The sequence below is a fragment of the Solanum pennellii genome, chromosome 3 (genome assembly GCF_001406875.1).
Source record: "Solanum pennellii chromosome 3, SPENNV200".
In the NCBI taxonomy this organism is placed as follows: domain Eukaryota; kingdom Viridiplantae; phylum Streptophyta; class Magnoliopsida; order Solanales; family Solanaceae; genus Solanum; species Solanum pennellii.
The window spans coordinates 70,466,913-70,491,390 of record NC_028639.1 but is presented as its reverse complement, the minus strand read 5'-3'; the positions used below and the strand labels follow the sequence as shown (position 1 = coordinate 70,491,390).

The 24,478-nt window shown below is 28.7% G+C and overlaps 3 protein-coding genes across 3 annotated transcripts; all 3 read left to right on the top strand.

Annotated features, from left to right (window-relative positions):
• The first annotated feature begins 3,197 nt into the window (after positions 1-3,197).
• LOC107014969 (palmitoyl-monogalactosyldiacylglycerol delta-7 desaturase, chloroplastic) lies at positions 3,198-5,908 on the top strand. Its single transcript, XM_015215106.2, has 5 exons — positions 3,198-4,058; positions 4,145-4,285; positions 4,370-4,510; positions 5,330-5,436; positions 5,540-5,908. The coding sequence occupies exons 1-5, from the start codon at positions 3,486-3,488 to the stop codon at positions 5,739-5,741; spliced, it is 1,164 nt and encodes a 387-aa protein (XP_015070592.1). The 5' UTR covers positions 3,198-3,485; the 3' UTR covers positions 5,742-5,908.
• Positions 5,909-15,102: 9,194 nt separating this feature from the next.
• LOC107014087 (pseudo histidine-containing phosphotransfer protein 6) lies at positions 15,103-16,847 on the top strand. The gene is made up of 5 exons (XM_015213952.2): positions 15,103-15,453; positions 15,547-15,677; positions 15,948-16,091; positions 16,177-16,249; positions 16,584-16,847. Exons 1-5 carry the CDS (start codon positions 15,385-15,387, stop codon positions 16,635-16,637), a joined length of 471 nt encoding a protein of 156 aa, XP_015069438.1. The 5' UTR covers positions 15,103-15,384; the 3' UTR covers positions 16,638-16,847.
• A 5,826-nt stretch (positions 16,848-22,673) lies between these two features.
• On the top strand, positions 22,674-23,840 carry LOC107012522 (protein LURP-one-related 5). The gene is made up of 2 exons (XM_015212387.2): positions 22,674-23,059; positions 23,168-23,840. The coding sequence occupies exons 1-2, from the start codon at positions 22,835-22,837 to the stop codon at positions 23,576-23,578; spliced, it is 636 nt and encodes a 211-aa protein (XP_015067873.2). The 5' UTR covers positions 22,674-22,834; the 3' UTR covers positions 23,579-23,840.
• The last annotated feature ends 638 nt before the right edge of the window (positions 23,841-24,478 follow it).

The following is a 24,478-nucleotide window of genomic DNA, read 5'->3' as shown; positions in this document are numbered from 1 at the left end:
TTTATTTTTTGAGCGTTGTGAATATTTTAATTCCTCTAATTCGTAAATCTAAGACCTCTTATCAAGAGTGAAAAAATATCAATTATTCAATCATAACCTACCGTCCAGTTTACTTACTTTGAACTTTTGGATATCTTGAATCTTGGTCTTTTCTTTGTAAACGTCCGTTTTAATGGATTTTGAAGAATTGAAGTCTTCTTTCCACAATCATTTGAATTTGTTGATAGTTGGATTAAGACTTTGAAGCCCATGATATGGATATGGACCTTGAATGATACATAAAGTAATAATTAAGGTGGATTGCGGCGTTCACAAACAACAGTAATAGCACGTTATTAGCATGGGTTGATAAGGTCTTCTCCGTCCAAGAACATATCATCACTAATTCTTAAACATTTAATGGTACGGATTGATACACAATTATCACAAATTAGTCTTTCTTTATGGTGTTTTTGGTACGAAGAAAAATATTTTTTAAAAAATATTCTTTACTTTTCTCATGTTTGGTTGGATTAAAAGTTTTGGGATATATTTTTCAAATCAACTGTCATTTTTCTCAAAATTAAGGAAAATGACTTCTCTTCAAATCAACTCATGTTCCTCCAAGTTAAAATTACATATTTGTTGTTCAAAAACTAAATTTAAAACTTATTTAAAAAAAATATTTCTAATTTCATTTTTTTTATTTATGTGGCAATGAAACTCTATTAGCGTGCAATGTGATATCCAAATAACATTTAACAACTTCGTTAATAATAAGGACATTTTTAAGCTAATAATTTAACGAAAAGAATAATTTTAAACTGAATTATAATTTAAAAATAAATATGATCTATTCTAAATAATTTATTTTTGAATTTTTCCTATTTAATAAAAGTTGAAGCTATATACTTGTAGATACTTTGTCGTATGAGAATCGAAAATAAGAGCTACACTACAAAACAAACAAGTGCCTTGTAATCCTAAATTGAGACAATTGGTTCTGCCTTTAGTTTTGGGAAACTTACATAAATGTGCTATAATAATAAAATATTTACCATTTATAGCAGCAATATTTTTTTTTCACTTTATCGCTTTTAATTCATTTATAATACTATTTTAATACATATTATAAAGAACAATTTATTATTCACATATAATACAAGTTTTAATGATGGATAATACATTTATCACACATTTTAATACACTTATAATACAATGTGACCATTTTTTACCAAAAAAACACAATATATTTCAAAAACAATTATAATTCAAATATATTGCATAAATAATTCACTTTTAATACATATTACAGATTTATCACAGTATTACTATAAATGGTAATAAACAAAAAATATCGCTAAAATCAGTAATTATTTTTTAAAATGTATTATTTTATGTAATTTTTCCTTTAGTTTTTTCCTTTTATCACTTATAAATTACTGACTTGTACGTCAACACAACAAGTTCCCAACTACTTTAATTTTACCCACCAACAAAATAAATTCCCAACCAACAATTGTTGTGATGTGTCTACTAAACACTTGGCCACGTGGCGGAAGCACAAAATACAGAGTATTATGCTAAATTATATCAAGTGTTAAAGTTTAATTAACTTACTGAGAATTTTACAACAATCAGATTACGCAAAATACATCAATTAGTCGTCCATGTTTATTGTGCAGCATTTATGAATCACTTCGAAAAGAGTAAAAATAACTTAGGCAGAAACTATGCAAAACTAAGTACTTTCGTCGTCCATTTTATGTGATATTATTTTTTTTACTCGGTCTTAAAAAGAATATTACATTTTCTTATATAGTAAGTATTTAAAGGTATAATTCCTCTTTTACTTTGTTGGTTTTACTTAATTTTAAATAGAACTTTAATACATTTAAGGAGAGAGAAAAGTGAGTATACTTTTAAAGGACAATTTGGTAAACAATTCAAAGTTTTCAATTATTTCTAAACTCCAATCTGGGTGAAATGTTGCCACATAAAATGAGACGGAGTGAGTAAAAATATAAGAATGACTTTTTTTTCTTTTAATTAGTTTAAAAAGTGATTTTTTTATAAGACTTTAACTATAACTTTTCACATAATATGTTTAAACGTACAAGATTAAAGGATATTTTAATACATTTGACATAACTTTAATTTAGAACCATAAGATTAAAAATTTTCTTTTTTTTATACTCTTTTCTAAATTAAATCAAGTCATTCTTTTTAAACGGCAAGAGTAACTCTTTAACTTTTAGGAATCGTTTGTCGAGGGACATAAGGTATGATAACTTCAGAAGTATTAGGGATATTATTTATAAGTTAGTGATGGAATAACTTAATAAAAAAGTAGTTTGTAGAGCAGATTACTCTCTCCGTCTGAAATTGTTTGTTATGTTGCGTTTATTCAATTTGATTAATTTTCAAAGGTAAATAAGATTACATTAATTCGATATTTTAAACAAAAAAAAAATAGATTTTCTAAAACTATATGAAAAGTATTATAAATTACAATTTTTTACATTTATATCTTAAAATGTTAGTCAAAATTTTTATAATTTGACTCTAAAAATAAAAATCATGACAGATAATACCGAATGGAAGGATTACTATTAATACTTAAAATGGCATCAAATATTCGAATCCGAAGCCTAAAAATTAAAAAAATTATCAGAAATTTCAAAGGAATACATCAAATTTTTTTCTTTTACCCTTTAGGTTTCGGACTCTCAAAATTTTTCCTTTTCCCCTACGTAAACTTTTTGTATCTCAGAGATACCTAAAATGCTTTTAGTTAAACCAAACTCACTCATCATAAACAAAGTGACTAATTCCTAGGTATTCAGTATTGAAGCAACAATAATCCGTTCGTGTAAACTGCTACTACGAATTACATATGAAAGTACACGGATTCATACACAAATCACGAAAATTCCTTAAAAACGAGTTTATCTTTAGAATTAAATCATTAAGAAAAGTAAATAAGAGATAAACCAACTATATTAATGTGGCATTATTACTTACTAATAGAAAAGAACGAGTAACAGATTGTAATATAATTCGACTCATGTGAATCCGATAACTTTGACCCACTGTAAAAGTTCTAGTTCGTTCAAACTTCAAATCAACGCTGCCCTGGTAGGGGGAGAGAGAGAGAGAGTAGATAGAGACTTCAGAATGGATAAGGGCACTGTGAGAGGTGTATAAAAACAGAACCACACAAACCCAAAACAAAGACCAACTCTGGCTTTGCAGTTAGTAAAATCTCTGACAAAATTAAAGGAGGAGGGAAATGGCCCAAAAAATCATAGTTCACAGACGTAGCCAGGTAGGCGTCAAGCCCTGGTCCCAAAAAATCTACAGCCAAAGCAGGGCCTCTCACTAACTCGATTCCCAAATTTCAAATGCCTTATCACCTTCTTTGCCCAACTTAGATTCCCACGTTAAATCTCCACCATTAACTCAATCTTACTTTATAAACCAAAACAATTGCCAAAAGCCCAACAATGGCCCTCTTATCACCACCGCCCTCTAAGTCCAAGCCTTACCCATTTTCGCCGCTTCCCCAAGCAGTTCATAGACAGGGGAGAAGCACTCAAACAACAAAAAATGTAAATTCCTTGTCTTGTACTTCAATGACAACAAAAATTGGCGTTGTTAACAAGTGGAATTGTTATGGACTGGAAGGAAAAGTTAGATTTAGCAGAAGAGTAATGCTAATGCCAATTGTGAATGCAGCAGTGACGCAGCCTGTATCAGAAAATGAAAGAGAATCGAACTTTAAGAGGATTCTACTTTCTGATGTAGTCGTGACCCGGCCTAGGGATGTGCTTTGGGGAAGGAAATGGAATTCAATGGATATGGCCTCAGCTGCGGTGGTGGTGTCTATGCATTTGCTCTGTCTATTTGCACCATTTACTTTCAATTACGCTGCTCTTGGGATTGCATTTGGGTTATATGTAATCACTGGACTTCTCGGTATTACACTTTCTTTTCACAGAAACCTCTCTCATAGAAGTTTCAAACTTCCCAAATGGCTTGAATACTTTTTTGCCTATTGTGGTGTCCAAGCACTTCAGGTAATTCAATAAATCCCCACTATTACAAGTATTGTTTTCTTATTTTCTTGTATTTGGCTTTTGAATTTACAATGTGTGGATTGTAGGGACATCCAATTGATTGGGTGAGTACTCATAGGTACCACCATCAGTTTTGTGATTCAGAGAAAGACCCTCACAGTCCTTATGAAGGATTTTGGTTCAGTCATATGAGTTGGATGTTTGATACCAACACCCTTACTGAGAGGGTAAGTCTTTCATTCTATAATCTATTTGCCTACTTATGAAATGGAAAGAATTCTTTTGAGTATTGATGTTCTATTTATGTGTAGTGTGGGAAGCCCAATAATGTGGGGGATTTGGAGAAGCAAGGTTTCTATCAATTCATTCGCGATACTTATGTGATCCATCCCGTCGCGCTTGGAGCTCTGTTGTATGCAATGGGAGGATTTCCTTACATTGTTTGGGGCATGGTAAGTGGAACTTCTCTTAGTTTGCAATACTGCATTCATGGAGAAAGCTTTCATTTTCCCTTTTTAACATTTTGGGAAAACTATTAATTGGGGTAAAAGGAAGAATTGGTTGATAAAAATTACATTTTTTCCACATAAAACTACCATAAAGATTCAAATATCGTGTGTACAAATGAGGAAATACAGTTTACAGCTTGGGTATTTAAGATATTATTAAGCAAGCTTTGTTATCTGTTAAAATCGCCAAATGTGTTTGTATATGTCCACCCTCTTAACTCAAGTTGTGCCCCGATTTTGTGTATTGTATTTTCTTTATGCGTCAAATCTCCCAATGGCAAGTTGTGAATCAATTTTGTGGAAGAAAACTGTAGTTGCATCTCTCATTATAGACTACTGTTTCTGCATGTGTCAAATCTCCTAATGGTTTTGGATCTTTTTCCCGGCCTAACTCAAGTTGTAAGCCAATTTTGTGGAAGAAAGTTGTTGTGTTATCTGTTGGTAGGGTCTTTTGTTTTCTTAACGAACTACTGGACAAAATCAAGTGCTAATTTGTTGCTGTTCCATACAACATGTCCTTTGGATCTCACTGGCAATTGATTGTAGTAGTTAAATGATGTTTGATGATAGTGATGTCCTTCGAGGGTAAAAGAAATAGTTCTAGTACCTTTTAAGGAATTGATCAGAATGACTTTCAGAAATCAATCTTAAAACTAGTACTTGGGTGATTATCCGATAGTAACATAGGCAAAATTCTGAGTTCTATGCACTTGGTGCAATGAGATTCTGAAAATTCAATTGCTAAATTCACTGCGTGTGCAGGGGGTAAGAATTGTGTGGGTATACCACATAACTTGGCTAGTAAATTCAGCATGCCATGTATGGGGAAAGCAGGCGTGGAATACTGGTGACTTATCAAGGAACAACTGGTAAGTTTTATACTTTAGTGTATAAAAGTTTTAAAATTTATTTGTCTTTGTTGCTTCTTTTCTTTTTGTCCATTTTTCGGGACTTTAATTTTGTATAATATAGGTGGGTGGCATTGCTTGCATTTGGAGAAGGTTGGCACAACAACCATCACGCGTTTGAGTATTCAGCCAGGCATGGATTAAAATGGTGGCAACTTGACATGACTTGGTATGTAGTAAGATTTCTTCAAGCTATTGGATTGGCCACTGATGTCAAGTTACCAACTGATACTCATAAACAGAGGCTGGCATTAGCTGACAGTTAGGGTAAACACAATATGTATCACGAGAAATTTAGATTCTTGAGTGACTAATTGTTGTAACTACGTCGAGCACACGGGTGAAGCTTCTTTCTTCTGCTCCTCCATTTTGTAACTACTTGGAATGAAAGCTACATTTGCTAATACTTTGCATATAGATTCCGTTGAACTTATTGCAACACTGAAGCCTTGCTGCATTCAAATTGTTAGCTCTTGTTACGGGGGAAAATAGATGAAAATGGGTGAATGATAAATTGACACGAAACAAAGAGGAATTGTAAGTTTATGTCCAACAATATTACACTAGGTTTGTTGTTATCTTATGATACAAAAAGTCCAAACAAGTTGAAAAATATATATATTTTTCCCAAATAATGAGAAAAAAGGGAAACTTACATAAATATACTATAATAAAAAAATATTTACCATTTATAGCAATAATATTTTTTTTTCACTTGACCACTTTTAATTCATTTATAATACAAGGTTAATACATATTACAAAGAACAATTTATTATTCACATATAATACAAATTTTAATGATGGATAATATAGTTATCACACATTTTAATACACTTATAATATAATGTGACAATTTTTTACCAAACAAACATAATATATTTCAAAAACAATTATAATTTAAATATATTGCATACATAATTCACTTTTAATACATATTACAGATTTATTACAATATTGCTATAAATGGTAATAAACAAAAAGTATCGCTAAAATCAGTAATTATTTTTCAAAATGTATTAATTTATGTAATTTTTCCAAAAAAATATAGTAGTACATGTCATAAAATGTGAGCAAGAATATACTTTTCATAGAATGAGTAAAAATATTTTTCTCATTAAATGTGAACAAGTCTAAAACAATAAGAACTTTTACATATAGTAAATAAAAACTTTATATTTGTATGCTGTAGCAAAGTTTGCATAATTGCACTCCATAGCAGAAAATGTATAATTCTCTATACATATACAGTTGAAGCAAATTGTATGAAACGAAGTGTATAAAACAAGAAAGAGAAAGACAGTTGGGCAGAGAACTGTATAAAAACGAAGTGTATAAAACCAATTGCATTATTATAAGTGTATAGAACGATTTATATACAATTTGAATTTGTATAAAATGAGAAAGAGAGAAAGACAAAAGAGACTTGACAAGGAATATACAATTGAATCGAATAGTATAAAACGAGAAAGAGAGAAATTAGATACAATTTGAAAATTGTATAAAACGAGAAAGAGAGAAATTAGATACAATTTGAAAATTGTATAAAATGAGAAAGAGAGAAAGGCAAAAGAAACTGGGCAGGAGAGTATTTTTATTGTATAATTATAAGTGTATAGGACGAAAATATATGTACTTGCATATGTATATACAATTTTCTCACGCTTTATACAACCAGAAACGCAATTTATACATTTCGCTTCTGTTTGTATAAGTGAGAAAGGCGAGGGTGGCGAGCGAGATTTGGGAGAGTGACGAGCGAGATCTGGAAGAGGGGAACAAAAATAAATGTATTTATACAATTTTCTCTACTTTATATAATTAGAAACAATTTTTATACACTTATGTTGTATAAAAAGTGAGGAAGCGAGCGAGAGATTGGAGGAGAGTGGCGAGCAAGATATTTGGGAGAGAGACGCCTGACAATTTTTCGCAAACGTTTGCTATGAAGCACAATTAAATCAAACCCTAACAACTCCATTTATTTTAGGTTATTAGTTTGCTTACATACAATTTTTCCAAAAATATATAGTCAATGGAATGAGGGTTGGGCCTATTTACAAAGAATTGATTTCAGCCAATTAAAACGAAGAACAACTTGGAAGGCCCATTTAAATCAATTGCAAGACAAACTCTCACCAGATTGAACTGATACTTTGTTTAAACTTGAGTCAAACATATCTCTCTGCAAAGAATCAAACTACAGATATATCGAACGAAAAAAATTCATAAATTACGTTTTTTATTTCTATCTCAATATTTTCAAACCTATAAATTTATTTTTCTTATCATGTTGCTCCAAATTGTTTCTATTTGTATTAGATATTGATATTTTTTTTGAAACTCAAAATAAGTAAGAATTCAATTTTCGATCTATGTACTAGTTGCAATTGAAGTTATTTCCACGTAATTAGAATATCAAACTCAAGATTATTTCTTTATATATGATGAAAATCATAATATGTTATAATGATAGGCTACAAACCAAAGAGACAATCACAAAACATATGCTTGATTTCTTGACAAGTTTATTATTTGATGTAGATTGGATGATGATAAAAAATATTTTATGTAAAAATTAAATATGTGATAGTATTCTTTCCAGAAGGTTTGTAACGACCGGGGAGTACTCCTAGGCGTCACACGGCGTACTTGACCTCTCGGAGGTCTTGTACAAGTCTCTAGCTTCATTACATAACATCATGTAAAAATGGAGGGAATTAAAAAGTTTTCTTTAAATATAATATGAAAATCATTTCATAACAACAGAAATCTTTCTAATATATGTCTCAAAACCATCTACAAAAAACATGAGTAATAATGTATTGGGACGCAATCCAAAAAAGTCTAAAACATAATAAAAAACAAGGAAACATAAGGATGTTGTCCTCGAATGCTATGAGGACTCACCAATCTTCAAGCTTCTCCAAACTTACGAACCTAGTCTCCAAGTACTCAATCTCCCAAATCCCCTACATTTGTCACGACCCGGGAGCACCTCTAAGTCGTCACACGGCATAATCAATCTTTCGGAGGTTTTATACAAGCCTCTTAGCATACATTCATCACATATGTATAGAAAGTAATTCTGAATTAAAACTTCTTTGAATAATAGTCAAAATCTTTTATAAAACGTAAGAAAGAACTAAATCTCGTCATAAGCTATCTTAGACACAAGTCAACATCACAGAATCATAGCCTTGTCATTAATTTGAATAGAAACTTATAGTCTATTACAAACTCTTATATGAAAAGAAACTAAAAGCATAGTCTATGTCATCGAATATATGAGGACATAACAATCTTTAGAAAAATCTACTTTCCAATCTTCAACTCTAAGAATCCTCACTTGCCGCCACTTATATTTGTAGATGTAGAAATGTAGAAAAACGTATGTAATTTTTTAATATAAAATTATCAATTAACACTGAATACTTCATAAATTATCAATTTAAACTTTTTCATGCAAAAATTCATGCTTACAATTTAAATAAAATTTTTAAAATTTTGAAAAATGTTTAAAAAGCTCTTTGAAATTGGCTCCTTGAATTTGCTCCACATTTATACTAAGTGGACAACATTCCCCAACAGAATACTCATACAAATTATTTGACACTAAAACTCAAAGAAATCAAATTTACATTTACGGAGTAACATTCCAAATCTGGGTAGTTGGTACCAATTGAGCTATCTGCATTATATATAGAAGTTCCAAATCATAGATTATCACATCTTTGTTTAACTTTATGCAATAGATACATTTTTACAAAAAATATTTATACACTTCCATTGTGAAATATATTATCAATCAAAAGAATGTTTGGAGTGATTAGAAAGGATAGCCATCCATCATGTCCATATTCCTTCGATGAATATATCACAAATTACAATAAATAAATTAATAATTAAAAGAATAAGAAAATAAAAATAAAACTAATAATTTAAATAACAAAAATAAAGAAATGTATATTCATGCCTATTGCAACATAATATAAATAATTTTTTATCCATATCCATTAGAATATATCACCTAAGAAGTTTATAACATTTTATTAGGGAAAATGCACGAGTAGCTTCAATCTACGTTCGAAATTTCAGAGACACGTTTATATTATACTAAGATCCTATTAATCCCTGAATTTACTTTATAAATAATTTTCTACTTTTTTTCGACCTACGTGACACTATCTTGTGAGCCTAGCGAGTGTCAAAAAATTTTTAAGCTAATATAACATATGTTTAAAAAGGGTAAAAAATTATTTATACAATAAATTTAGAAGATAATAGGATCTGAATATAATTCAAATGTATTTATAAAATTTCGAATATAGATCAGAAATACTTATGCATTTTCCACATTTTATTGCTTAAAGCAATTTTGAATTACTTAAATAGTCCAAATTTTCGCAAAAGATCATCTTCATTCAACATGAAATTATGCTTTTTTTCTTAGTGACTAAGTTAGAAACATACAATATTTTCTGTCTCACTTTCTTTCTACTACACTAATCTTAAAATATATTCTCCCTCCATTTGCTTTTACTTATTACGATTTTACCTGACACATCAATTAAAAAAAATATTCAATAATATAATATTTTACAAAATTATCCTATATTAAATGATATCTGAGAAAATAATTTAGAAAATACTTCCTCAATTCACTTTTATTTGTCGTATTTTGACTTGAAACACTCTGATACTTATTAAGAAAATGATTATTCATATATGTATTTAATCAAACAATTCATATTAAATGTTGAGGTAGACATGGAAACATATTACTCCGCTCTTGATATAAAAAGTGACAAATAAAAATGAATTTATTTTAGAAAAATGTGACAAGTAAAAGTGTAAGTATTTAATGCTAAAATATGAAAAAATAAAATTATTGTTTTTTCTTGATATGTCAAAAGTGACAAATAAAATGAAAATCTATTTTAGGAATAAGTTATACTCCCTTCGCCCACAATTAATTGTCATGGCTTCCTTTTTTAGAGTCAAGCTATAAAAACTTTGAGCAACATTTTATAATGAATATTTTCATCATATTGATATGCAAAAAAAATTCAATTTGTCATACTTTTCGTATAGATTTTGAATATTTAATTATTTTTTAAAAAAAATCCAAACAACGTAATCTAATTTGACTTTAAAAATTAACCAAATTAACTTTTAAAAAGCATAACATTACAAATATAAATAGACAAAGTGAATAACTTAAAAGTACTACGAGGGACTAAACACAATATAGTTGTACAGTAGTTAACATTCTCTTCACGACCAATTGAAATTTAATCATTTTTTAAAAAAAAATAAAAATGTAAATCATTAATATTATCACTCTGATTAAATTTTTTTCAAAAATGAAAGCGCTATAATTAGGTACCAGCATTCTCAAGAATGAAATTATGAGACTATGGACTAACCTTGGATGACTATTTAATATAGGTAGACAAATAATTACATTTTCTATTGAATTCTGTATTATATTGCACTCATAAGAGCTAATCAGACAATAAAAAGGCAAAATAATTGTGATCTCGAGCAATGTATCAATGCCACTAATATTTTTAAGCACAAACGTCACATGAAGAGGACGCAATTATGTCCTAATTAATTTAACTTTTTGGAAGCGCACGAATTATTAGATTATTGATTAGTATCCTAATTTGTCTATAGTTATAATATAGTACTTCTTGTAGAGTTGAACAAGTAGAGACACGCTTTTTACGTACGTGAATTATGTGAGGTGAAATATATATATCTACTTGTTTAATATGGAAATAGATGTCATGGACAAGATCAAATTAAAAGGCATACATATGCATAATATCAAAAAAATCTTTTATTAAATTTTATATCAAATCAAATGACGTCATTCACAGTGAAACAGAAGAAGTAATACTATTAGCAAACATTTAGAAAGTTGTAAATTTGAATGGAGAAACAGCCACAGTAAATAAGCACGGGAGCATAAAGCATGATTATGAAGTCTATGCATATATATTAAAAAATTGGAGAAGCATTTTGGACATGGGCGTCTTCAAAAGTGTTTGTATTTTTTTAACTTAGTGTAAGGGTTCATCTCCCAAGCTATGGAAGTTTGATATTTTTAATTCCAAGCATGCAGTATTTTTAGAATGTTTGGATAAAAATATGATAAAGAATGGGAAATGTTTGTTCAGTTATCGAAGCTTTTATGGTGTTTTAATAATAATAATTATTAAAAAGAATTGTCAATTTTAGCTACTCATCACCGCATTATAAAACTTGCACCTACTAAAAATATTTACTATTATTTTATTGAAAATTTAACTAAAAAATATTTAATGATTATTTTTATAGACATATTGATTGATCACTTAGAGGGAAAAAAAGTGTGTTTTTACAAGAAAAAGTTAGAAAGCTTTTCAAGCATTTTAGTAACAATCTATCTTTTGCATTTCAATAACAAATTTCATGTTATATAATATAAATTTCTCATGAATTTGTGTCAACTTAATAAACTATATTTCTATTAGTATTATTTCCTCCAATCCAGTTTAGGTGTTTTGCTTTTGTTTTTAGGTTGATTGTACCTAAGAATTCTAATATCAACATCTATGTGGCAAATATGATTATACAAAATTTAAAGAGTTACTCACCATCTTTAATTTAAAATTATAAAATTTTGATCATAAATTATGTATTTATTTAAATTAAAATACTTGAATCAAAATCATACATAAGTTTCTATCACATCTCAATTAATTTATTTGATTCCAAGATTTATTATTTAATAAAGACATAATACATAAATATGTTCTTAACTTGTCATCAAATCACATTTCTATGCTTAAATTTTGAGTTTACACAAGTAGACAATCAAATTTATATAAAATTGAATAAATAAACACACATGTCCTACATGTTATTTTTTGTCCTACGTATATTGTATTATGTAAGACTTGTGTGTCTTGTGTTATTTTATACAAATTTAAGTGTCTACTTGTGCGTATCTAAAATTGAATGACAAAAATATAAAGTAAAATTAAGTTAAAATTTATATATTATGTCTTTAATAGCGGCTTAATATGACTTCACAGCAGGGAGCAGGAGCCAGCTTGCCACATCTTCACTTTCGACTGTAGCATGTTTAGCAGTGACTAGAAAGTTAATGCTTTGGCCAAACTCCAAGACTCGGTGGACATGGAGGTAACGCCATAAACAAACAATTCTCTCTTTTTGCACTCTCAAAAATGAGAAAAAGTTTTACGAAAAAAAGTTAGTCCATTAAGGACAAAATTGGGAGTCAGATGAAAAGTGAAAAACCACAGTCGTATGCAGTGTGGTTAGCATTTTGGCAGTATGTAGAGTGAGTAAAAAGGCAGGTTCATATTCTTGATAATTACTACTCCACTATATTTTATACCCTCTCTAATTGCTTTTTTAATACAATAGTGTACTTCCGTATAAACATAAAATTCAAGTTTACAATTTTTATTTGTTTTAAGAAAAATAATTCATGATCATACTGAGTAATATTTATCGCTAATATTCTATTTTCCTATTGCTTTTAAAATATCTTTTTAACTATTACTTTTTTTAAAAAATATTTAAGTTCAAAATGTTTATACTATATAAATTGATACTTATCAAAAATATTTTTTGATAACATAAAGGAGATGGGATATTAGAGTCAGAAGGAGCAGGGAGTTGTCGGGTGAAAGGGAGAGCGAGGAGTGAGGAAGCTTAAGAAGGCCGCACATTACACCAAAAGCGGACAGCACGCGGAGGAGGAGACTGACCGTACGGGCTCAGAGACGAAGCTAAACGGATTAGTAAGTTCAAACGAATTTAGTAACATTTTTATAGTTTGTATATTTATATTTAAAAATATAAAAAAAAATCATACGCTTTTCATATTGAAGTTGTGAATTTAAATTGTACAATCAATAATTTCTATATTATTAAAAATCTCAAATTTTTAATTCCGACTCAGCTTTCAGACGGGGTACCAATCAAGTTGCAGGACACCATAGAGGTATAGCCCAAGCAACTCCAACACCAAAAAAATAAAACGACTGCGCCACTCTCTAAACCTGCAGTCACTCTGTATGTAGTATGTACATAGACCATCCTGAGTAGGTCCGCCGGTCTACATTATTCCCCACACTCACCTCGATTACCCATCCCATTAATTGCAATTTTTAAATATTGCTCAGTTCATTTAACTTAATTTAATTGCAAAAATTTGTTTAATTAATTACTGAAAAACGTAAAACCGACAGATAGATTAAAAAGGAGAGAGTATCTCCACTTGATTAAAATTAAAATGACCAGAAGTAAATTAATTTGAAGTATAAAAAAAGAAACTTTTGGTTAGCATGTGAAGAAATAATGAGGGAAAGACGTAGTACTAGGTACTTGCATTATAGAAAAACAAACATGTTGGATAGACAAAATAAGAATGCGTGTCATGGCAATAACAATTGGAAAATAGCTTTAATTTTTCATTTCATCCGTAATAACATACTTTGAATCGAAGGACATGGTGTATTAGGAACTAAGTAAAATTTGGGGGAAAATATTGACAAATAGTGTTTGTTCATATAATTTCTTATTATTTGACACTTTTATTTTGGAAAATAACCCAATTTTTAAAATAGTATTTGGGTTGTATCTAATTATTTGTAAACTTTTAAAAATTCAAATTATACATTTAACTCTTATCTATTAAGAAAACACTATTTATAGTGTGATAAAATATGAAAGTGATAATATGATTATTGATTAAAAAATAAAAAATGAGTGTGCTTCGTCAGGTTCACACTGTATAAAATAATGCTTGTTGCACTTACTTCGAACTACTATATTGCTCTAGTCTCATAGACACTACTCCCTCCGTCACTATTTAGTTATTCACTTTAAAATTTTCACATATATTATGATAATAATAATTAGTATAATAAAGTTACAATTTTACCCATATTAATTATAGCTTCAAAAATGATGAATTAAAACTTAGAAAGTTAAAAAAGTAATGAATCTAAACTTAGAAATTTTCAAAAGTTTAAATGAGGGTATAGTGAAATTTGAACCCTAGTTTAACAACACTAAAATAGTCTTAAACATCTACCCAAGAGCCATTGGACCAATTAGATCATTTATTCATTGGGTGCATTATGTTAATTTTATACAAATTCCACTTAATTTCTACATAGATATATATATTCCGTAACGAAGTTAATGGGTGCTCGAGCACCCAGAGGACTTCATATGGGTCCGCCCTGTGTATAATAAATATTTTTTTTTGTTCTTTCTTGATTTATTAAAAATGACAAGTAAATAAAGATAATTAAGTAAATAGGAACAGAAGAACTACTTGTTATTTGTTGCCATGAAGATCCAACAGACTTGATGCGAAAGTCGTGAATCTTGTTATTCTATCTTGCTATGTAATACAAATTTTACAGTTAATTTTTATAATTTTTAAAACTTATAAATTTAAATTATATTTGTTCTTTTTTTTAGAACATTTTTATGAAAACAAATTGAACTATGAGAGTGCCAATTTAGAAAAGTAAAAGAGTAAAAAAAAAAAAAAGCAAAAAGTGAGAGTCCATAGGATAGGTGGGGTCAGATTCACCGCCAGATGGTGATCCTTTATAAGTCTTCACTCCATAGTCTCGGCTCTCACCTCTCACCTGACTTGACTGCAAACAAATTAAAGCAATTACTGTAACTGCCATTTTTACACCCTGAAATAAGAAACAACATACACACTCCTCTCGAAAGTAACTCTCCTTTCGCCCCCATATTTAGGAAAAAAGCCTGAGACTAATTTAATTCGATCTTCTCTAATACCACTATTCCCTTTTCTCTTTTTCATTTACAAAAAGCAGCCAAAACGGGTCTACCTCTGTGGATGCTTGGTCTCGGCGTCGAACGCTTGCGAGCTGATATGAATCGCTTGCTCGCGTTACTCTTCCATCAGGTAACTAAACATATACTTTTTGCCGTTATTTTAATTTTTTTTTTTATTTTATAGCACGTACTAAATGTGATTTTTATTTGTACGTTAAAATAGGGAGTATTGGACGAGCAATTTCTGCAGCTGCAACAGTTACAAGATGAATCCTCTCCTAATTTCGTCTCCGAAGTTGTCAACATCTACTTCCAAGAGTCCGAAAAGCTCTTACGAAATCTCAGATCCTTGTTGTGAGTGTTTTTTTTTTAACTTTATTCGTAGGATTATGCTGAATATATTGTCGCTGTTTGTTCAGAAGAGGTGAACTCACAAAAAGCGATTTTACTACTACTTTATTACTGTGGGCATGTCTTATATCAAGCGTGGGAGAAAAAGGAGGAAAAAGTTGTAGACTTTTTGATGGGTTTTAATACCTCTGAGTTTGTTATCTTTTCTTTTCATCTTTTACTAATGGAGTAGTACTCTTTTTATAATACGGCGAAAAAAAAAAACACACACAGGATGGATAGAGAGCTTTCGGACTACAAGAAAATGGGAGTGCATTTGAATCAGTTTATAGGAAGCAGTTCAAGCATTGGTGCAAAACGCGTCAGAAACGTCTGCGTCGCCTTTCGCGTTGCTTCCGAGCAGAATAACCGACTTGGGTAAGTAACCAACTTTTTCTTATTTTTAAATAAATTAGAATAGGACCACTAAAACTGAAAAAAAGTTTGTTTTTCTCTTTCTCAGTAGTTTGAGAGCTCTAGAGTTGCTTGAGCATGAATATTGCTATCTCAAGAACAAACTTCATGAACTTTTCCAGGTAATTTTTGACCGTATGTATTGGCTACCAATATTTTTTACATTCCGAAAATCATGTTTGATCATAAATTTTGAATTTTGCATTTTGCAACATAAAAATTTCAAAACCAACTTATATTCCTGGCCTCTTTTGAAATTTCACTACCAAACAAACCATAATAATTATGAACATAGTACACATATTCATCTTTGCTACTTTACACTATTTGTATTGATGAAAGTACGATATGCATTAATAAGTTAGATAGTATTCCTACTGTGTTTCTATAAAAAGTTATTCTAATGAACTTTAGCATTAAATAGTTCTGATCAATGATCATAGTTTGGTGCTACAGATAGAACAGCAAAGGCTGCTAGCCGCTGCAGTCAGGTACCCAGTTCAGCACTAAAACAAAAGTGGAGCCAAATGAGATAGCGTAAATTAGATTTTGAGATTTTTTTGTTTTTAATTTATGATCATAGTGAAGGGAGTAATGGGAAGTAGCAAATGAATGTTTTGGGAAGTTTGAATGATGTGTGTAAATTTTGATTGTGGAATTTAAGTTTGTAGATTCGGCTTTTATGACTTAACTTTATGGAAATGTCACTTTATTTTTCTACGTACTATTAACAGCAAAAAGCCAAACAGTAGCCAATCAAAATCTTGGTTATTAAAAACATCAGTCAAGTTGAAAGAGTGTTTCTGCATGTAAAGAATATTTTATCTGTTTGTATCAATCAACGTCGATGTCGACAAGTTCAAACAGTAAAGGATCATTCGAAGATTCTGCATTAAATATTGGCGTTCCAGCTAGCTAAAATATCTGTGCTTTAACTACAATTCACAGTTAATGCAATTTGCACCAAAAATAACTTTGACAGAAAAAATTCAAAAGTTAAATCGAAATTAGCTAAATTTATGTTTCTTTGAACATTTTGGGATATCAATGAACCTAGATGCATTAAGATCATTGATTCATTTGATACTCCTATATGATATGATTAACGCTGTGCAACTCAAGAAATATATTCCATGATCGATTTATGAAAATAAATGATCATGCACTTTTCATTTATTTACATTGACATTGAATCGAGGAAATCCTGATGCTGTGCCAGGCTACAAGGATCTAGATTTAGCTAGTTGATAATACTTACAAAAATGTCATTTCCTTTTAATATTAAAACAATTGGGAATTTCTTTTCGGATGATTATAGTGTTTTAGAAGATAAAATTCATAAAGAGCCGCTTTTCAATATCTATAATTAACAAAATACCTTTATTATGGGCTTAAAAATTTCACACGTGAAACTCTAAGATATAGCTAGAGCTATTACTTTTGTAAAAATTTAAGGAATCCCATAGTGTAATTCAATAACTACACTCTGTCCCGACAAATTTAGTATTTACTAATAATTCCTTAAAATTGTTGTGGCGTGATACATTAGAATCTTGTGATACATGGTAAATGATACATAGTAACTTAAAACTGTTAAGAATAAAAGGGGGGGGGGGAATGGAACATTTAAACGTGTTAACTAAATCAGCTTAATTTACGGTAACAGTTCATTAATAAGCATTAATTCAGCACGTAATTGGATAACAGTTCATGTAGATATTCAAAGAGACTCTTGGATTTTAAGCTTGGGCTTTGTGAATGGAAAACTGGACCGGTAAATGCTAACACAGTTCATGATTGGGCCCAGCCCGCCTATAACACTGTAGAGTCCATATTTCTTAGATACTGGGCTTTACGGTCAAGACTGAACTGAGTTTTCTCGTTTGGGCCCATTTGCCTACACAGTTCCATTGCTCATCAGTTTTCCAAACTTTACCTAAATATACTATATTAAGAAAATATTACTTTATTTATAGCAATAATATTTTTTTCACTTGATCACTTTTAGTACATTTATAATACAATTTTAATACATATTACAGAGAACAATTTATAAAACACATATAAATATAAGTTTTATTGATAAATAATGTATTTTAAACAAAACAGTTATGATATATTTTAATTGTTATATATTACATACATGATTCACTTTTAATACATATTGCAGATTTATTATAGTATTGCTATATATTGATAGGAATTGTAATTAATAAAAAGTAGTAATTATTTATTAAAATGTATCTTATAAAGTAATTTTAATTATCATCGACAAATGATCATCAAATTTTCCAACTTGGTTCTTACTGGCCTAGATTCATTTCAATTTAGATCTAGAATTGGAAGTATCACAAGTTTACGACTCTCTTCGTCCATATTTACACATTTATGTTTAATTTCGTACATCCTTTTAGAAATAATACGTAAAATTGTAATTTTAATATGTCAACCTCACTACTTATACGAGTCATTTGAATGTTTGAGAAATGAACAATATACTAAATAATAAATAAGAATCAAATATAAAAATAATAGATTGTTTCTTTAATTTACCGAATCAAACAAATAAAAGTAAATATTATGGTGGACCAGTAAAGGCATGGATTATGAGAAAGAATAAAAGTTTCATTTGGCCAAATAATCTCTGAATTGATGTTCTACAAGTGCCTCCTTTTATTTTTTTCTTCACTTCTCTATATCGCAAATTATTATCCACAAAAACATTACAAATATCTAATTCCATATTCGTCAAATTATAAAGTGGCAAATTAAAAAAACATGTGCCTACTTTTCTATTAATACATTCGACCACATTCTACATATGCGCTTCCATTATGTCTTTAAAAATTGAAGCTCTCCAATATATTTATTGATTTTTCCAATCTGAGAAATGAAGACTATAGAAAAAATAATGAATTATAATGATAGAACCTAATGTCTGAAATTATTTAATGTGACCATCTGATCGTTATTATTTCAAAAAATTATTTTTTAATTATATAATTTTTTAAAATAATACATATTTTATTATTTGATCATATAAGAAGTTAACTTGAATTATATATGTTCGATAAACGTGTATTCGTTAAAATGTCAACCTCTCCAACCACATGAATTGAGAAAACTTGCAAAAAATTCGAACATAGAGGGTCAATTGGGCAACGCGCATATTGGTGCTCCACACATTTCATTTATCTTTAAGATTTTCTCAATCTTATTAGTCGGTTGACCTAAAGTAAAAACAAAAGAAAAAGTAGCACAACCATAAAGTAGAGAAAAGTCTGCCAACTTTAAAATGGAGCAATCTGTTACAGTTGAAATTTTAATATATAGTAGTACACATATTAATACAAAGTGACAATGTACTCCAAGTTAAGTTATATCACTATTAATGTTATAATTACGTGGAAAATATAATAAGTTTATTCTTTTGCAAAAACAGTTCAAACAAATCTCAACTTTAAAATCGATTTTGTAAACTCATTCTTAATAAATGCCACCGCCAATCGTAGTTATTTGATACTCTTTCATATTTACTTACTTATGCTCGATTTATATTTATTAACAGATAAAATATTTTTCGTTATGTTATTCTTAATTATTAATAAGTCTTTTGAATATTATTATAATAAACCTAAAATGAAAAATTATTTTTTAGTTTTTAAAATGAAAAAAAAAAGTTATTTATTTATATGTTAGTGAATAAGTAAAAGTAGATATAAGAACTAATACACCCTACATTTTATAAAGGAATAGCCTATTTTTTAACATTCTTTTTAGAACAGGGTTACTTGTCATATCATGTTTAAAGCCATAAATAAATAATATTTTAAAATATTTCACATAATTTTAGTTTATATGATAAAATTATGACATGATTTTTGTTTTCTTAATTTTATATCAAGTTAAATTATTATTATTATTATTAAAGAAGTCAGAAAGTAATTTTTAGACAAATCAATGCTTTATCACTTGTGGCGCATCCCAAATTCAGCCAAGAAATAATATGGTAAACTTTTGTTAGGGCAGCATATTTTCCTCCTTCAAATCTGACTTTTTCAAAATAATCCTTAAACTTTTTAGGGTTCTGTGATTATTTTTATATTTATTAATTCTCTTCGTCTACTTTTATTATTATTTTTATTTATTATGTTATTTTTTTAAAAATTAATTAAATTAATTTTTAAAATTAATATTAAATTATATTAATTTAATATTTAAAAGAAAAGTTTAGATATTTAGAAATTATATAAAAAGTGTTATAAATTATAATTTTTTATATTTCAATATATAAAGTAAAATAAATTTTAAAATGTTAATTAAAATTTTGTAATTTAACTCTAAATTAAAAACATAATAATTAAAAATAAACGAAAAAAATAGTTAAAAATGAAAATTTCTTGTAATATGTTGTGTAGATTTTATTTTAAATTATTTATTTGTGGCCTAATGAAGTAAATTCTTCCCTAAATAATTTTGACTCGTCAGTATTTAGCATCGCTCTTGAATTTTTTTAGAGGCTTTAAATAAATTATTTTGTTAAAATTAAATTTAAATTTATATAGTAATTTATATCCACTACCTATTAAACTAAATAAGTGACGGTGTATTTATAAAACTTTTACTTTTAACAATTTAATAAATTATTATGAAATTTAAAAAAATAAATTAAGTGTGTTTTTTACGCTGTCTCTTGTATATATTGGGGATGAGATGGGCATCTTACTAAATTTATTTATCCTACAATATTACTTAAATCATTCAATTGATTAGAATAGAACTAATTTATTTTATTTTTTCGATGGCACTTAGAAGTTTAGACTAAATTTCTTTTTTTTGTAAGATGCTAATTAAAATGAATAAATGATAAAATAATAAAAATTAATTAATCTATTAATAATAGTATAACAGTGTTCACCTAATATGAGACGAAAAAGAGTATATTTACCGTTTCTTAAAAGAATAGTGAAACCTATATTTGTATGCAAATAATTATAATAAAAAAAATTACAAAGAAATTAGTAGGGCTGGAACAAAATAGTGACACCTTCGTTTGCATGCAATTATGCAATGCGTCGCTCTCTTGTTTTCCAATTAATTAATCAGCGTCATTTTCATTTTGCCTTAAATATAGGTAAATTTTATAAATATATGATCATTCCCAACATAGATTTATTTATCGTAAATAAGATATTTCCGTTTATTTTTTTGATGACTGCATTGGTCATAGATATGACACATGTCTAATTTATTATAGATGGGTTTAGTAAACTACATTATCCACTATTTCTTTTTATTTTATATATCTTCTTTATCTTAGATATTCCAACGATGGTAAAAATCTCTACTTCATAGAGTAGGTTTAGTGATAATGAGAGCTGAGTAAGTAAATTATAGGTAGTTGTGAAATCACCTCTCTTAATTAGAAGTTTCAATTTATTTTTAAATATAATTTTTTTTAAAAATTACTATAATATTATTTTTTAAATAAATTTTATGATTCATATTTTAATTTATTTGAAGCTTCGTTTTAAATTTCAGACACCAAAAAATTATGGTCACGTATCACGGGGAATTCTTCAGCCAACCGGCATTGTATTTCCTTAAGTAGGTAAGATACTTTAATAACAACTTGCACTACCATAGATGTTTATGATGACATCTTAAAAATTGCTCCCTTCGTTCACTTATTTTTGTTACTATAAAAATATATTTTTATTTTAATGTATTACTTTTAATATGTCAATGAAATTAAATTATTTTCCTCTTATTTTATCATCATATTAAGAAAATCCCTAAAACATTTTCTATAACATCAATAAAATTCTAAATATTCATTTTTACTTTCAGAATAAAAATATATTTTTACAATAAATTATAATCAAACACCTATCTAAACCTATTTTCCCCACAAGTAGGAGCTACATCAAGTTGTTACGAAAAAAAGTTATATATTCTTCTAGAGAATTATGTATAAGAATATTTAATTTTAATGTAAACTGTTTTAATCCTAAACATATTTTATAGTACTAGTATTTGGATGGGACCTCTTGAGAGGATAATGGTGAAAAATTCGTTTATTTGGAATTAGTTATTTCAAGATTACTTATTTTTATAATAATATATAAGTTATTTCACTACAGATATAAAATAATTTATCTCATAATTATTGCAATAATAAAGATATTAAAATAAATAATCTAAAACAATTTAAAATTTCTAATTAAATATAAAGTTACAATTTAATTCAGATTTATTATATCTTATATTTCACACTATAATTCTTCTAAAGTATCTTTTGACTACTCTAGAGATTCGAATATTACCAAAAAAAATAGGCTATTTGTGATCTCCATAATATTTGGTTCCCATATACGTGCTTAAAAATATTAATAAATTCAGTATAATAGTGCAACATGCAAACTTTAATTAAGTGAATTAAAATATTAATATTACTCTACTTGCTGTATGCGAGATTTTAATTAGTACAATAATTAATACTACTTCTTGGATAATTAATACAGCCACTTTACTAATAAATGCACACCACATGTCTCTGGCGATTTTTGTACCTCTTTCTCAGACCTTCCTTTTGGCTTCTTCATTGCATAAATATCACATTTCATTTCTTTGATTTCTCAGAATTAAAGAGTTTTTTTTTTGTTTTCCTTTTCAAAGTCAGATTTGAAGCTAAAAAGGAGAAGAATATGAAGAGTAACGTTGTGGTTGAAGATACATTTGTTCACACTGAAGAGACGAGTCTTACTGTTCGGAAAACTTCTCTTTTCTTCACCGGCGATGGATTCACTGCCTACGACTGCAAAGGCCAGTTAGTTTTCCGAGTTGACACGTATGGTCCCGATTCTCGTGACCTAGGTGAACTCGTTCTCATGGACGCTACCGGCAGATGCCTTCTCACTGTCCGCCGTAAGGTATAAACTCACTAGCTCAATAATACTTTTTCTGATTTTCAATTTAGGGCAAACCGAGTTGACTCAGTTACAGCAATTTCTGATTTCGGTTTTACTTTTCGAAAACAGAGACCGAGTTTGCATAACAGGTGGGAAGGTTATTTAGGGGAAAGAGAAGAGGGGAAAAAACCGATATTCAGCGTACGTAGATCTTCAATTATCGGAAGATCTAACGTGACGGTGGAGGTGTACAGTAATCCGACGGAGGAGTATCAGATCGAAGGATCATTTGCACAGAGAAATTGCACATTCTTCAACGCGGACAAGGTATCTGTGGCTGAGATTCGTCGCAAAGTGGATGCTTGTGCTAATGTGGTGCTTGGTAAAGACGTTTTCTCTCTCTCAATAAAGCCTGGGTTTGATTGTGCCTTTGCCATGGGATTAGTACTCGTGCTTGATCAAATCCAAGTTGATGATTTTTCTGAAAATCGGGTCGATGCCGACCCAATTATCACAGACGATTCCAATTTTTCTTCTTAATTTTTCTCTACGAAAGAGTTTTAAATTATATATATTTATTTATAGTTTTGAACTCTGTAAAATTAATCTGTTGCTTTTTGTCTTTAATGTTAAAAAAAGGAATCCTACTAACTGAATCTGACATTATTCCCAATTTTTAGCATATAGAGAGTAATATACACTATAGCGGCGAAAGACAAATTTAATAGTTTCGACTTGTAAAATTTTGCAATTGAACTAACTTCTCTTGTTATTTGTGTAATAAATCTTGTGTTTTTTGTTATATATGTAATATAAGTTATAACATTGTTGTGCTGTATTTGGGACAATAGTGATATATTTTCTTTTCATTGCTATCTTCGCCAAGTAATTTTGTTCATCAAAATTTAAATATATAAAAAAATTATTTAATATTTTTTTCAAAATATGAAATCTTCGCTCTTAATCCACTTTATTTAATATGTGAAAAAGCAAAAACACCTTTAATACAATGTTCATATTTGGTCCTTTTGGATTTTACTTAAATATTGAATTCGTGGCAAATATATGACGTCGGCTTCTGATTATAATAGTGGAATAATTAATCATATCCCACAGAGAATCAAGATCAGAAAAAAGTAAAGATACCAAAAAGTGAAGGTTATTTTCATTTTATATTTGGGGTGTGTTTGGTATCAATGGAAAATGTTTTTAGCGGAAAATATTTTTTTAGACAATATTTTTCTGGAAAATAAGTAGATTTTTTATTTATTTTATCATTTTTTGTTGGTGAGTAGAAAATATTTTTCGAAAATGATTTTTAGTGTTTGATTTTTGAATGAAAAATATTTTTGAGAGACATCTTTTATTTTAACTAGAGTAGAAAATAATTTATAAAATTGAAAATATTTTTTAAAACAATTTTTATTTGGGGTGGGGGTG

Bases quoted from the DNA above. Each gene is read 5' to 3' on its own strand.
- LOC107012522 (XM_015212387.2), top strand. From the start codon at position 22,835: ATGAAGAGTAACGTTGTGGTTGAAGATACATTTGTTCACACTGAAGAG. The intron at 23,060-23,167 runs GTATAAACTCAC...TTTCGAAAACAG, and splicing joins TTCTCACTGTCCGCCGTAAG to AGACCGAGTTTGCATAACAG.
- LOC107014087 (XM_015213952.2), top strand. From the start codon at position 15,385: ATGCTTGGTCTCGGCGTCGAACGCTTGCGAGCTGATATGAATCGCTTG. The intron at 15,454-15,546 runs GTAACTAAACAT...ACGTTAAAATAG, and splicing joins TCGCGTTACTCTTCCATCAG to GGAGTATTGGACGAGCAATT. The intron at 16,092-16,176 runs GTAAGTAACCAA...TCTCTTTCTCAG, and splicing joins GAGCAGAATAACCGACTTGG to TAGTTTGAGAGCTCTAGAGT.
- LOC107014969 (XM_015215106.2), top strand. From the start codon at position 3,486: ATGGCCCTCTTATCACCACCGCCCTCTAAGTCCAAGCCTTACCCATTT. The intron at 4,511-5,329 runs GTAAGTGGAACT...CTGCGTGTGCAG, and splicing joins CTTACATTGTTTGGGGCATG to GGGGTAAGAATTGTGTGGGT. The intron at 5,437-5,539 runs GTAAGTTTTATA...TGTATAATATAG, and splicing joins GACTTATCAAGGAACAACTG to GTGGGTGGCATTGCTTGCAT.